General features: G+C 38.7%; 1 protein-coding gene across 3 annotated transcripts in view; it reads left to right on the forward strand.

The window, feature by feature from the left end:
• CDC14A (cell division cycle 14A) overlaps window positions 1-13,825 on the forward strand; it is a 58,501-nt gene continuing 44,676 nt past the window's right edge. The window contains exons 1-3 of one of the 3 annotated variants that reach the window (XM_051624677.1): window positions 1-321; window positions 855-945; window positions 10,499-10,574. In XM_051624677.1, the coding sequence (XP_051480637.1) occupies window positions 216-321; window positions 855-945; window positions 10,499-10,574 (273 nt within the window). In that variant the 5' untranslated portion in view covers window positions 1-215. The remainder of the gene's footprint in view (window positions 322-854; window positions 946-10,498; window positions 10,575-13,825) is intronic. The other 2 variants (XM_051624678.1, XM_051624676.1) reach the window with 2 other exon arrangements.

Genomic DNA, 13,825 nt, shown 5'->3' on the forward strand with positions numbered 1-13,825 from the left:
GCCCGGGGGCGGGGTGAAGCTAAAGTCCCTGCGGGCGCCCGCCCGCCCGGGAGCTCGCCGTGTCCTGGAGCCAGTTCTTGTCTCCGCTCCGTTCCTATGCGGACTGCGGCAGCGGCGCTCCTGGCAGCGTGGCCCCAGGCGGGCAGCCCCTCTGGGCAGCGGGTTCGCTTCCCAGCGAGCGCGCCCCGGCCCCGCCGCGGCTGCCCGGGAGCGCCATGAGTTCGGAGCCGCCCCGCACTTCGCTGCTCCGTGCCCTGTTTAAGATGGAGCCGGCGGCAGCCGCCTCCGAAATGCTGGTCGGAGCCTCGGAGTTCGTAAAAGGTGAGAACGGGCCGGGGAGCGCTCCCCGTCCCCTGACCACGGGGGTCCTGCTCGCCGGAGCCTCCTTCAAAAAGGAAACCGCTGGGTTCTTTCCTGCCCTCCCCGCTTCCCTCCCCGGGCTTTGCTGCGTGAGCTGCTCGGCTTCTGCCCCTTTTGCCTTGCGGTTGCCGCGCTCTGTCTGCCCCCCGGCTGCGGCGGGGCACGCCTAAGCGGTTCCTTCCTCCTCTCTTTTCCGGTAAGAAGCGGGCCCGGCACCTGTTGCTATGTGCTGCTGTGTTCTGGGTCACAAATCACCCCGGCCCTCCTCAGCTCTCTCCCGAGGGGTGCCCAGCCGGTGAGAGCGGGGTGGGGGGGTCCTGGTGGGCAGGGCCCGCGGGCGGAGCGGGGACCGGCGCTCCCGCCACCGCTCACGCAGGAGAAAAAAGGTCCGCGGTGCCTCTTCCGCTCCCGGGCGCCGGGGGGGGACGAGCGGGCCGAGGAGCAGCGGCGATTTGCTCTGTCGACCGACGCTGTTGTCCCTGTCTTTCTTTCAGATCGGTTGTACTTCGCTACTTTACGAAATAAACCGAAAAGTACCGTGAATACCCACTATTTCTGTACTGATGAGGAACTGGTTTATGAAAAGTAAGTGTTTTGATCTGTAGTGTTTTGCATACTCCAGGTGATCACTTGAGATTCTTCCCAGCACGCTTGAATGCTTAACAGAATATTTTTGCCCCAGTTAGTTATTTGCACAAGGCATGGGTACAAAGATAGCTTATGGGTACAAAGTTAGGATATATTTATACATTAGCTGAAACTAGTTTAACAAGATTGCAGTTTTATAAAACAAAAACAGCTGTTAAATGCCTTAAATTGTGGTTGAGCTAGGGGAAGGATAGCTGAGCTAAGATTTGTTTATAAGGTGGAGAAGGTCTCTAGACTAATTAGATCTTATTAAATGGTGTCTTAAATAGAAGACTGTTGTTTGGTATGAATAGATGAAACAATAGTTTATTTTGTATGTATTTTCTTGCATAGGAGTATGAAGTGATCACCTCTTATACAGAATCTTAAGAACGCAAAGCTTATATGTGCTTTTAAAGAACATATACAACTTTTTTTAAGTCTGCAGAACATTTTCAGATAGCACTTCCTGTTGGCTTTTGTAGCTTTAGAGCAGCAGAAAATGTTCTGTGTGAAATGAACACGTAGTGTGTTTGGAAAGACACATAGAAGATCAAAAGTAAAATTGATTATAGTTGTGGGTACTGTTAAAGGACATAAAATACACTAAACAAATAAAGTAATCTCTCTGTTCTGTGGTTAAAAAGTAGTTGCTCTACACTGTGTTCCCACTCTTTCAGGTGTGATGATATGTCTAGTTACTTGAAAAAGTGTGTGCTGCAGCACAAGTGAAACAGAAACTGTGGTCATATTATAAATATAGCTTACTTTCCATCTGAATTGAACAACTTCTGAGCATCAACCATTCTTCATTTCCCTCTCCATTGACTTCAGTGGTGCTTCTGTGAAGGTGTAAACCAGTCTTTGGTGTCTAGCTTCTTTCTATGCACAGCTTACCATTTTAGGGTTTATTTTTTACACGTTTCTGAGTCTTCATTATGTTAAGCTGTATGTCTATACTACTGGAGTTCTGAACGCTGAATTTTGTAATTAACTTTTTAGGTTGGGATAGATTCTGTAATGATCATTAATTTATGTTGGAAAGGACCTCAGGAGTACTCTTAGGAAAAGCTGGTAAAAGCAGTCTTCAGCTGGAGAAAGTCCTGAGCAATTTGTGATACATGAATATGTCCCACCTTTTTTAATGAAAGGAAAAAGTGATCTTGTTTTAAGACTTCTGTGTTACTCTTGACCTGAGATATTTTAGTTTTAATCCTTAATATGTGTCTAGGAAGGGTGAAGGGATCTTATGTGGGATTTGATCTTGGGGGTGGAAAGTGGGAGCAGTTCTGTACTCTGTTACTGTACTAACCAAGGACTGTGACTGGGGTGTTTAGTGTGAGGTCAGTATCATATTTTTAAAAACTGCTTTTCTTGAACATGTATAAAGGAAATCCAGCAAGTGTACTCCTTAACCCAATTACCTGTTAACTACATACCAGGGTGTAACTTGACATCAGATATAATTACAAGATAATGGGAGGAAGCAAAGTTTCCATTATCTTCTAGGGCACATCTAAAGATTTTGGACATGTAACTCATGGTGTATTTTCTGATTTCATAGTTCCTAATTCATTTGGTCTTTTTTAAAGATTACATCCTCCATTTGGTACTGTAATAGTACTCTCTTTTTTGTGCTCTCAAATTAAATTACTAAAACATAATACAGCATAGAGATTAAGTGACATTACCAGGTATGAATGAATTTTGTGTAGTAACCTAACTCCTTTACATAACGATGCTAAACTTTCCCCTGATACTTGTATTGCAGCACCCATCACTTTCAAGGTATGGTAGTAAAACTGTACCTGACTTTGTTTCTCTTTTTCCCCTCTCATCTCCAAGGAATCTTTTATTGTCTCAGAGAAGTAAAAGTAGGTGTCAGTAGGGTTACTATTATATTTTTTTCAGTATCTTTCTGAAATTGAAAAGCTAGAGGCAAAGTGAGGTATAGAATGCAAGTCTTTTGGTTCTTGGGGATATATTGGTTCTACTATAGTTCCCTTTCCCTTCTGCTCACCAGCAAGCTTGACACCAATTTGTTGTTTCACAGACTGCACAGCAAAGTCAGGGGAGCTGACATCAGGGGTTGTCTGTAGGTAGCAGCAGAGTGTAACTGTAATATACCAGACTGGATCTTCTGCTCATTTTCTCAAAAATGCAGCCTTCTTTCTGAGAAAGTGATTAGAAATATTTGTTACATGATAGCAAAATAAACATTGGGAAGTGAGTTTTGAAGTGCTATAGCTCAGAACAGTGGTTTTTAGAGTCTTCAATCAAGATGGCCTGCTTGTGCTTTTCTTGCTGATCAGAATTTCATTGCTGCTTCTGCTTTTTCATAAAATTAGTAGTTCATTTTGTTACAAGGGGGAGGATAGGATGTGTCTGCTCAAGCACAAAATCTTCAGCACCTATGAGGTATGTAATTTTGTTAGTACAACTGTCATTGTTTTGGTTTAGATGCATCATTCTAATGACAAGACAAAGGCACTTAATTGTGCAAGAAGTAATCTGTTTTTCTTTGGGCTGTTAGGCTAACTAGCAATAACTCTTACATGTAAGAGTGTTACAGAAATCTGTTTAGCTGACTTTACTGAGGTGTCAGTTTGCTTTTACTGAAGCAATATATGATCTGAAAACCTATGAATATTTAAAATGTCACTGCATTGCTTCCCTTTTTGTTTTTCTCTACTCCTGGAGAGACAGCGAAGTAATAGTGTACATTAATAGGATGCCCCATTTATTAAACAAAGCATCTGTAGTGCTAGATCTGATGAGTTTGGAAGTTTTCATCTGATAAATGCTGACTTACTCCTGCAGTTTGTCACGTGATTTATCACTAAATTGTACACAGCGTCGTTATGTAATCTTGAGTACTTTATCCTTAGATTTTCACAGTTGCCAACTGTTCTAATGAATTCATAACACTGTCTTCATTTAAACATTCACATTTTTAAAAATAATAAAGATAGACTTAAATGTTTTTAAGAACATCTAAAATGCTAGTTGACTAGGAACTTGATACTAGAAGTGTCGCTATTTTAGCTGAAAGTCCTACAATTTAACCTTGAACCTATTAATGCTAGGGAAATGGTATGTAAATTCCTCAGATGAGGGAACAAGAAACTTGAATGAATTTATCAAATTCTGAATTCTCTTTCTTTGATCTGTTTCTGTAAGTTTTTGTCAGTCACTTTCTGAAACTCTGAGGTCCCTCCTGAAAAAGTCTGCACTGCTGCTTTTAAGAGAAAATAATCTTTCAGGGTAATATAATGCAGGTAACTATTACTTCAGGAAAATGGAGTTCATGAGAAATAATCCAGCTTGACAAAGACTGTCATTTGGCAAACAGACAAGCCTTGCCTCAGCAAGACCTCAATTAATGAGTTAGGCACTAGTAAGAAGCTTTTTATTCTCTAAGAATAGCGTCTTTCATGTTTCACCTTTCAGTAAACAGATCTAGGTTGAGAATACTACACTTGACTGGTTAACTTGCTCTCACATTTTTATCAAAGCAACTTTTAATGTCCTTTTTATTGTTGAAGTTTTCTCAAAATTAAAATTTAGATAATGAAAAAGGGGAATCTCTTACTGATAAATTATAATGGCAGCTTTCATAAATCAAAATGTTTTTATTCAGTCATTTGTTCTGTCTTTGGTATAAACAGTTTTTGCAGATCTAGACTGGCATCTTCTGAGTAGCTGTAAAAGTAATTAATAGTAAATTCTCTGTACATTCCATGTTTTACACTAAAACTTTATTTCAAGCCATGTTATTTACTCATTTCATAGCAGTCTTAATGTTAGCTGCTTCCTTGAGTTCAAGCAGCAGTAGAATAAGACTCTGAAGTGCTTAGCTACAACAGTATTAAATGAGTACTGTTTGAGTTGGATGACTTGCTTCCTTCACTGCATGCATATATGCAACAAAGTGTTTCTTCCGTGAAAAGAGTAAGGGTTAAATTGTTAATTTTTAGTTTGGCTAAATGCTTTTTTCTGTGGCTACCCAGTAACAGTACTTGCATAGGAAACCTGAACTTTTCTGTCATTCTGTGGCTTCTGTCATTTGAAAGGAAAAAGAAAACTTAAACTTAGCCTTGCTACAGCAAACAGAGCTGTCACTTCACACTGAGAACAGGGAGTTCCTTGTTCACAGCAGTAGCTTTTGAAGACTTGAACCTGACTATCAGATGACCAAGATAACTTAGTAAGCTAAAGTCTGCAAAAAAGGGTATTTCCCAACTCCTAGCTTATATCAATGTGAATGTAAATACTGAGCAGAAAAACTTCATATGCTAGTAACAGATTTTTTTTGTCTAACTCTTAGGTGTCATTATTGAGAATACTACTCAAATTCTATTTTTTTTTTCCATCTTAAAATGAGGGATTTTAAATTCACTGCAAACAAGAAAATCAGATAATGTAGGAACAGGGAGTATCAACTTTCCCTTCAAACACAAACTACTGGCATAATTTTATACTTGAAACTTGTAAAATGCTATCCCTTAACACCTGTGGTGTTCTCTGCAGTCCAACAGTTTAAGTTTTATACCCACATGTTGCTCTGCCGTAGCTGTGTTCACTTCTTTGTATAGAAAAGATAAAAGCAATTGCCAAAAGTATTGAGGATGTCTTTCCTTGCAGTAGAAGAGTAACAGAATAAAACAGATCTGTTTTCTAGGCTACAGTTTTATATTGGATGGGAGTGTAGTTGGATATAGGTGACTCCTTGTGAGAAACCTGGCCTCTGTTAAGATGACTTGTTTCCCTAGGGAGTAGCTTTTTAACCTCTATAGGGAAGGTCTTAACTGGAGAAACTTTTCACTTTTTTCTTGAAGTATAAGGAGTATTGTGTAAAAATGCATATAACTGGAATAACTATTTAATAATCTGTAATTTGGATCTACGAGTTATTGTTAGATTTTGAAGAATCAGGTTCTTGGGGATGATTTAGAATGTTGAAGGGGGAAATGGGAGTGAGTGCCTGGTGTTTTGCACAGTTCAGAACCTCTGCTTTATTCCAACCTTCAGGTGCTAGCAGTGAGGTGGTATGTAATTTCTAGGGTTACATTTGCTGTTATTCTAAATCTATTCAGAAGTGTGCAATCCCTAAGTAGTATTAAGTGTTAGGGATTGTGGCTCAGCCCAGATAAGAGAGCTTCTGGCAAGTCACGTGTTAGTGGAATTGGTGCGGCTAGTGCAGAGAGGCAAGATGCCATTGAGCATCCCACCTTTATTCATGCACTTGAGAAGTAGGAACATTATAGCAAACAAAAGCTGGAGAAAGAAAACAGAATAAGTGAGATTTCCTGACCAGCAGTTAGGTTGTAATGGATGTGTGGACTCATTCTCTTGGATCCAGTTACATCCAGAAATCCTTTTGCGTGAGGTGTTGTTTTGAAGCATTTCATCTCCAGTAGCCATCTGGACACTTTGCCAGTAGCTGTTTCTTGTGCTGCTTAATGGCTAGATTCAGAGCACATGCAGCAAGGACCTTGCAGTCCAGTGACCTGGATGTTACAGTAATCCAGCCTAGGAAAAGGGGAGAGAAAAGCAAGTGGAGAATGTTTTTCTTACTGAAGTGTAATTTGGTCTCACTGCTTAATTCTAATAATAAGCTGAGTCTTCATAAAATGCTGAAAAATTAATGTAGTTTTGGAGTTAGGAATCTGTATTTCTGCTAGTTCCTGAAGTTCTTCTGGTTAATCTTATAGTGGAAAGGCCTACAACCTGGTAAGAATGCATGCATACCCTTATGTTCAGTGTACCAAAACCACTGAGCTTACTCTGGTCTGTCTTGAAGACAAGAACCCTGAAATAACTTTTCAGGTAGGAATATGCTATCCTTTAATCCATACCCTGTTGCTGTGTCACAAAATTGTAAGTGAATGGTACTATGAAACTACTGCTCTGGTGTATTCATTTATGGGGAAAAATGTATCAAGTTTCTGGGGAAAAGTATAAGTAGTGCAATTTATTTTTAAGAGAACTCGATACCTTGACTATAAATTGATTGTGATTTTTATATGGAGGTTATCAATTAATTTCAAAGTCTGCCAGGTTAGGGTATTCCTTCGTTGACCATAACAAGGCTTCATCCAGTAGTTCAAGGTACAAAAGCTGTTTGTTTTTTCTGCTGTAATAGTGTCAATAGTATTCAAATGCTTAGTAAAAAGTGACTAAAGCATTCAGAAAATGTGCCCAAGGCTTGAGCTGATTCATGGCACCTTCACAAGGCATCCCATGGAACTGCAGTCAGGAACAACTTGAGTTGCTGTCCTAAAGGATTGTGGACTGAATTTCTCGCTGTTAAATTCCATGGAAAAATGTATGTACCTGCTTTCAAGACAGAGTAGACCAACAAGCTCTCTGTGGGCTGGCCTCTGTAGGTGTGTGACCGTTCCTGTTATTCAATACAGCAAATACATGAGATCTTATACTGTAAGGAAGAAGTGGTTCCAGGAGTCTATTCTAAGGAGAATACAAATACAAGAAACCTATGCTACTGCTTCCAAGTAGCATTATGATAGTATTTTTGAAGTAGAGTATTTAAATAATCATCTAGTATATTCTGGGATTTTGCCACTTCTTAGTTTGAGAAGCATAAGGATAGCAAGCTTCCATGGGATGAGGGGGAAGAATAATTTAAGCTATCATGTAAGTACTTGATTAAAACAAAATATAATTAAATGTAGATTAATACCATACTTGCCAGATATTTCCTCATATCTGGTTCCTACCTTTATTGTAAATGACTGTCCCTCTTAACTGGCTTAAGCTTCAGAGGCATTTCTTATTGTGCATAAATGCTTATTAAAACATCTAGATACAAAGCAAATCTATTATCTTTAGAAGAGATGGAAGTCAAATAATACAGGGTAGATTGTCAGTGACTACCATGTAATAAGATTTTATTTCTTTTACATTTTTATAGTCAACTTTTGCCGGATAAATTCGTTTTTTCACACAGTGACTTGGTGTATCGTTTCTTCCTTGTTCCCCTCATTTCTTGTCTTCCACTCTGTCAAAATTCTATTCTTAAGGAGAAAACACTCTGGGTTAGTCAGGTGCAAGTGTCTCTAATTTTAAAGTACAAAAATGGCCTGTTATACTAAAAATAATGAGGGTGCATAAGATTAAACCCTTCTGTTTTAACATGGTGGACACTGTATTTAGTTCTAAGAATATACGTTGAAGAAGGATTTTGTAGATTAGTTTATTTGCTTCAGTACAGAGCCTTTTATTACCTTTCAGGTAACTCTTTGATTTGAAGGTTTATAAAGTCCTTGTTTCACTTAGCTCCATTAAAAAAGGACATTCAAGTTTGTTCCAGTTTAGAGGTATTAAGTAGAGAAGGTTAAGTTATTTGTTGCGTAGGTAATTTTTTCTCCCTCATATATCTACTACAGTGTCTTGACAACCAAGCCAATGGCTGGTTTATACAGCCTACGTGGTGTTAGTAAATCAGTAGGAGCTGCCAGTGTTTGCTGCATGGGTAGTAGTGCTTCTGCAACAGTGTCAAAAAGTGCCTTTCTATCCTTTTATCTTTTCTTTATGGTTATGTTTGAATTCTGAGAAGTATTTTGTTTTTGCAGCATAAGCAAACAGTGGTAGTACCAGAGTCTTACAACTTTTTTTTCCCCTACTGTGTTGAGAAGAACAGCATACTTAATGGTAATAAGGGATGGAGAAATAGTTTGAGTGTGACATCTTTAGCTTGGCAGCTGAGAGACTCTGAATAGCTTTATTTTGTAGAAATATAATTGCTTCATGAATAAACTTAATATATGTATTTCATCCTTATCCCCACCAAAATAGTGATCAGTTTGTCTATTTGGATATGTAAATTAATTTTAGTGTGCTTTTCCTACACTTCTGAGTTTAATAATGTGGAAAAGGGAAAGTGGATATACCTTCTTATTGGGGTACTTATAGCAAAAGAATAATAATAAAATCTTACTGTCCTAAAGCACGTCTCTAGTTTGTCAGTGCTTTAGGTGAGCTGTGTATTCAGTTGTATCTTTGAGCTGATCAAAAGCTGCTTTGCTTACACTGGTTTATAAAAATGCATCCTAGTAACTATCATATTCCACACTTTTTCACAATACTTCTAAAACTTTTTTAACAAAATCTTAAAATCCTAATTTCTACTCTTCCATCATATATTGAAGTGAAAGAATACTCTAAAGTTAGTGGAACAAGGTAGGGTTGGTTTTTTTTATTTATTTATAGAAGATGTTAGTGTAGCGGAATAGGAAGAGATGTTAGTAAGCCGCCTGTATAGCTTTTCTAGAAGTTATGTTCACTCTAGTGTTGTTAGAGCTCCATTTTTAACTTCTTATTTGTCATACTTGTCCCAAGAACTTTATTTTTAATTTCTTAAAAACTGTGCAGAAAGTTTTGTTTTAAAAATAACTAACTGTTGACCATATCTGGCAGACTTACCTAAGAAAAGATGAGGAATTCTAAAGTTAGACCCTGCTTTACTGCCACTGCAATTTCTCCTTGCGTTAGTTAACCTCTAGAATAAACCTACCAATAAAGTCCTAAGAGTTGGACAGCTTAGTTAATGAGCTTCTGTAATTAAGCCTTAAGTCATATTATTTTGTGCTGGAGGGTTGAACTGAATCTTAGCAAACACTTATGTTTGTATTTGACATTGTAAAGTAGGTGATGTTGAAATAGCATTGGTTTGGCAAACAGGCTACTCATCCTAGATGGTGATCAGACCAATAGATTGTCTCTTTTTGTTCTGAGTTTAGCTTTTTTCCTTTGAAAAAGTGTGGGGAGGAGGATGTTGGTAGGGTCATAAGCAGCAAAAAGGTAAGGCACTTCTGCAACTTGTACAACTTTGGGTCCACTAAGAAAAGCAGAATGGTTGAAGCTGGAATGCACCTCCACAGATCATGTAATCCAATCTAATCCAGGCTCAAAGCAAGGTCAACAATTGCCAGGTGCTCGATCTTGTACAATTGGGTTGTTACTCTGGAGCCTTTAAGCAGCCTCTGCCTAATGTTTGACTGTCCTCAAATTAAAAGTTTTCTTATGTTAAGCTAGAATGTAATTAATTTTTCCTGAGAAATAAACCCTCTGCTTGGGGAAGAAAGTTTGAAAAATACTACCACCTACTCTATCATCCCATGTCAGTAAGTTTTCACTTTTTCAAAGCCCAGAAGTATAGAACATAGTTACCTTTTCTTTTGTCATTCCACCAAAAAACGTGCATTCAGATACTGATGGCCTGTTTTGTCAGTAGGCAGAGTGTCTTGTCTCTTAGCAAAAGACTTAAGGCAGAGCAGATTAAAACAGTTTTAAGTTATAGTCCATTCTCACTGTAATTTTACTGTGTGCATCAACACATTTTCATAGACTATCAAGGCCTGTTGCACCATCTGTATTGGCTACTAGTTATCCCCAAAGTTACTGATTTGCAGCTTTAACTGTCAACCACATGTTGAAATTTGCTTATCTCTTTTGTACAAGTAATGCTTGTTTGTTCTTTTTCTCGCAGCTTCTATGGAGATTTTGGACCTTTGAATTTGGCAATGTTATACAGATACTGCTGTAAACTAAATAAGAAACTAAAGGTAAGGTTTGTTTAAAAACAATGTTCCTATATTTTTGTGATTTGAGATTCAACTAAAGTATATTATTCAATTTGAAAGTGGTTGTTAGGTGCTTATTATCTAGATGGTTACCAGTAAGCTTTAAGGTTATACTTTGTTCTGAATTCTTTTCCTTGTAAAGAATGGAAAAAATAAATATCCTTCTGTGCCTCACCTGCTAAGCAAAAATGAGAGCATGTGTTTATCTTTTTTTTATATATATAATTTTACAGTTTCAAGTCAATAATAACAAATATTCTGGATATTTCATGGGTTTGCAGCTAATTAAGTGGGTATGCTGGTATGAATAACTGAAAACACAGATATTAAAAACAACCAACCAAAACCCAGCGCCCACACCCATGAACAGGAACAAAACATGGCCCCAAAATCCAACTATTTAAATCTCAGTGGAAAACTTAAAACTTTATAAATCTCATTTAGTTTAATACGTTGTTACTTGTTATGAAAATGTGTTTTTAAGCTTCTAAAAGTGGGAAGAGATGATGGGAGAAATGAAAAAAATGATGCAAAGGTAATCACTTGCCACCTCCCACCAGCAGACCAATGCCTGTTCTGTTCCGAGCTCGTTTAGAAAGACTGTTCCTCAGCTTTATTGCTGAGTGTGATGTTACATGTTAGGGAGCATCCCTCTGTTCCGGTCAGCTGGCCTGGCCATGTACCCTCCTAGCATCTTGCCCACCCCAGCCCCCTTGCTGTGGGGACAGAGTGAGAAACAGAATGTCCTGATGCTGTGCAAGTGCTGTTCGGCAATAGCCAAACCACTGGTGTTATCAGTGCTGGTTTAGTCAGAACACAGCATCGTGCAAGCTGCTGTGGAGAAAGGCAGACTCCATCCTTGACAGACACAGTACACTGTGCATGTGGCTGTAGATTTAAACTGGTTCCCAAATACCTGTGAAAAAGATTTTGTAACATGTATAGAAAACTGATCAACTGCAAGAAATAAAAAAGGGGTTTTAATTTCAAATTACTAAGTAATATCACTTGTGGACAAGTAGCAAGGAGACCATTCACTAAATATTGCATATTTAGAGTCTTTAAATATAAAATATTAGACCTGTTAGTGACAGAAGGGGAAAATGGGGCAACAGATGTGATAACACTGGGTACTGTTAAGAGGATTCCCATATCAAAGATGACATTTTTGGGGGGGATGTTTTGCTGCACAAATGAACCCATTATGCAAGTTGATTCACACTATCTGCTGCTTTCAGGGGCATGCTGACTTCAAGTCAGGTAGTCTTCACAGGAGGCTCTGCGAAATGCGGGATTTGTAGAGTTGCTCTAACCTTTTTGCAGAAAAAAAAAAGGTGGTTCTAGTGAAAATTTACATTGCTTCTTAATACAGAAAGCTAGTTATAAATAAACTCTGGTATTTCTAATTTTGAATGCCTGTGTTTATGTTGGGAAAACATTGCATTTGTCATTTCTGTGTTAACACTAAATAGTGGTTATAAATTCATCATTGTATCACCCTGATTTCTAGTGTCCCAGTAAAACACATGACCAATGATGCTCACTCACTAGTAAAATCTTTTTTAACCTAAATTGTTCTGTTTGTGACCTTATATTTGAGTTATTAAAGATGATGGAGAATACTTGTTCTGTGATTACTCCAGAGTCAATAATAAAGCTACTACAGAGATTAGTTTTTTCCAGATCCAAGTTGAGACTGTGGTAAGTTTGATCAGTTTGCATACAGTCTTGTGTGTCTCTGTTGGAGTGTACCTTCATACTTTGAAGGTATTCTAGCTCAACTATAAAACTGGACCTTAGATACCAAGAGTTTCACACAGAAAATAAGAACACAATTAATAAATACCTTAGGACTTGTTTTTCATAAATGATTCTGTATTAAACAGGATTGTCTCTACAGTCTGTATTCCTGTTACAAGGCCATCATCTGCATTGAATGAGGCAAGCTGCTCATCGTGAATGGCTTGTAACCATTATACAAAGATTGTGTATTATAGTGGAAAAAAATACCCAAGGGAGCCAAATTGAAACTGAGTTAGTAACTCTGACATTTATGCAGTTGATCTAGCAAACTGATATTATTTTAAGGTAACTTATATTTTTTGAAAACAAGCAAACACACAGTGTTAGGTGAAGAATAGAGATGGTCAGGAACAGGACAGAGAAGTCTCATGCAGATGACCTGCAGTCTCAGCTGGGAGGAGGTGCTGTTTGTTACTACTATGTTACCAGAGGGTAATTTCAAATAGGTTAATTTCAACTACTAGTGCATAATAGAGACGGGTAATGTGATAGTGCAACCACTTGAAAGTAATACCTGAAATCAAACAGCTAAAGCTTAGAATACTACCTGAGTGGTACAGAACCTTGCACCTGAATAGATTCTAGTCTGGCTGAGTGGCTGCACCTGAGGTAAGCCAGCACCTGCTGAAGTGAGCTTTGCTCTTCTAGTAGTTAAAATATGTGCTGGACTTTGTCTTAATTTAGATGCGATCTACCATGGGTAAGTGAGGCATACATCTGATGTGTACTGTGGGCTTAGCTACAAAAGACTACTGCTCAGTTTCACTAGTCAAGAATTATGGAATCACATGGTTTACCCTTCTACCCCATGCCTTCTCATGTCTGTCCTTCACATGAGTTCCTGAGGGGATTCCTGAGGTCTGAGCTAGTGTGTGTAAGACAGAAGTTTATGATGTGTGACTTACTTGCCAGCGAGGCACTGGTGCAATGAGCAACTGCAGCAGCAAAAGGATGGTAATTCTCAAATGGCACCACAGGGCACGTAGGCATCCTGAGATCGATGTTTCAGAGAGGGGAAGTGCTGATTGGACTAACTACATGTAGAAAGAGTCCTGTTGAGCAACCTGCTGATTGCATACCCTTGCATTAAGGGTAACTGTGGCCTGTGACCAGCAGCAGGAATTGGCTGATGATAGGAAGCAAAAGGCACTGCAGATCGTTCTTCTCTGGAAATCCAGCCTCTGCTGCAGGATGGCTGTTGTTGCCATAATGCAACACAGTGCTTAAGCCCAGAGATATTTCTGCCATGGACTTTTATTAAGTTTAAAAATTTTATGAGTAGGAACAGGAGAAATGACATTATAAGATATCTTAAAAACAAACTGAGCCCATAAACTTCCCCTTCAAGTCTTTCAGCTATATCTATTTCTGTTCTGAGAGAGGAATTTGACATGGAGGCAGTTTTCTGTTTTTCCTTTCTCAGAGTACAA

The sequence above is a fragment of the Apus apus genome, chromosome 7 (genome assembly GCF_020740795.1).
Source record: "Apus apus isolate bApuApu2 chromosome 7, bApuApu2.pri.cur, whole genome shotgun sequence".
NCBI lineage: Eukaryota > Metazoa > Chordata > Aves > Apodiformes > Apodidae > Apus > Apus apus.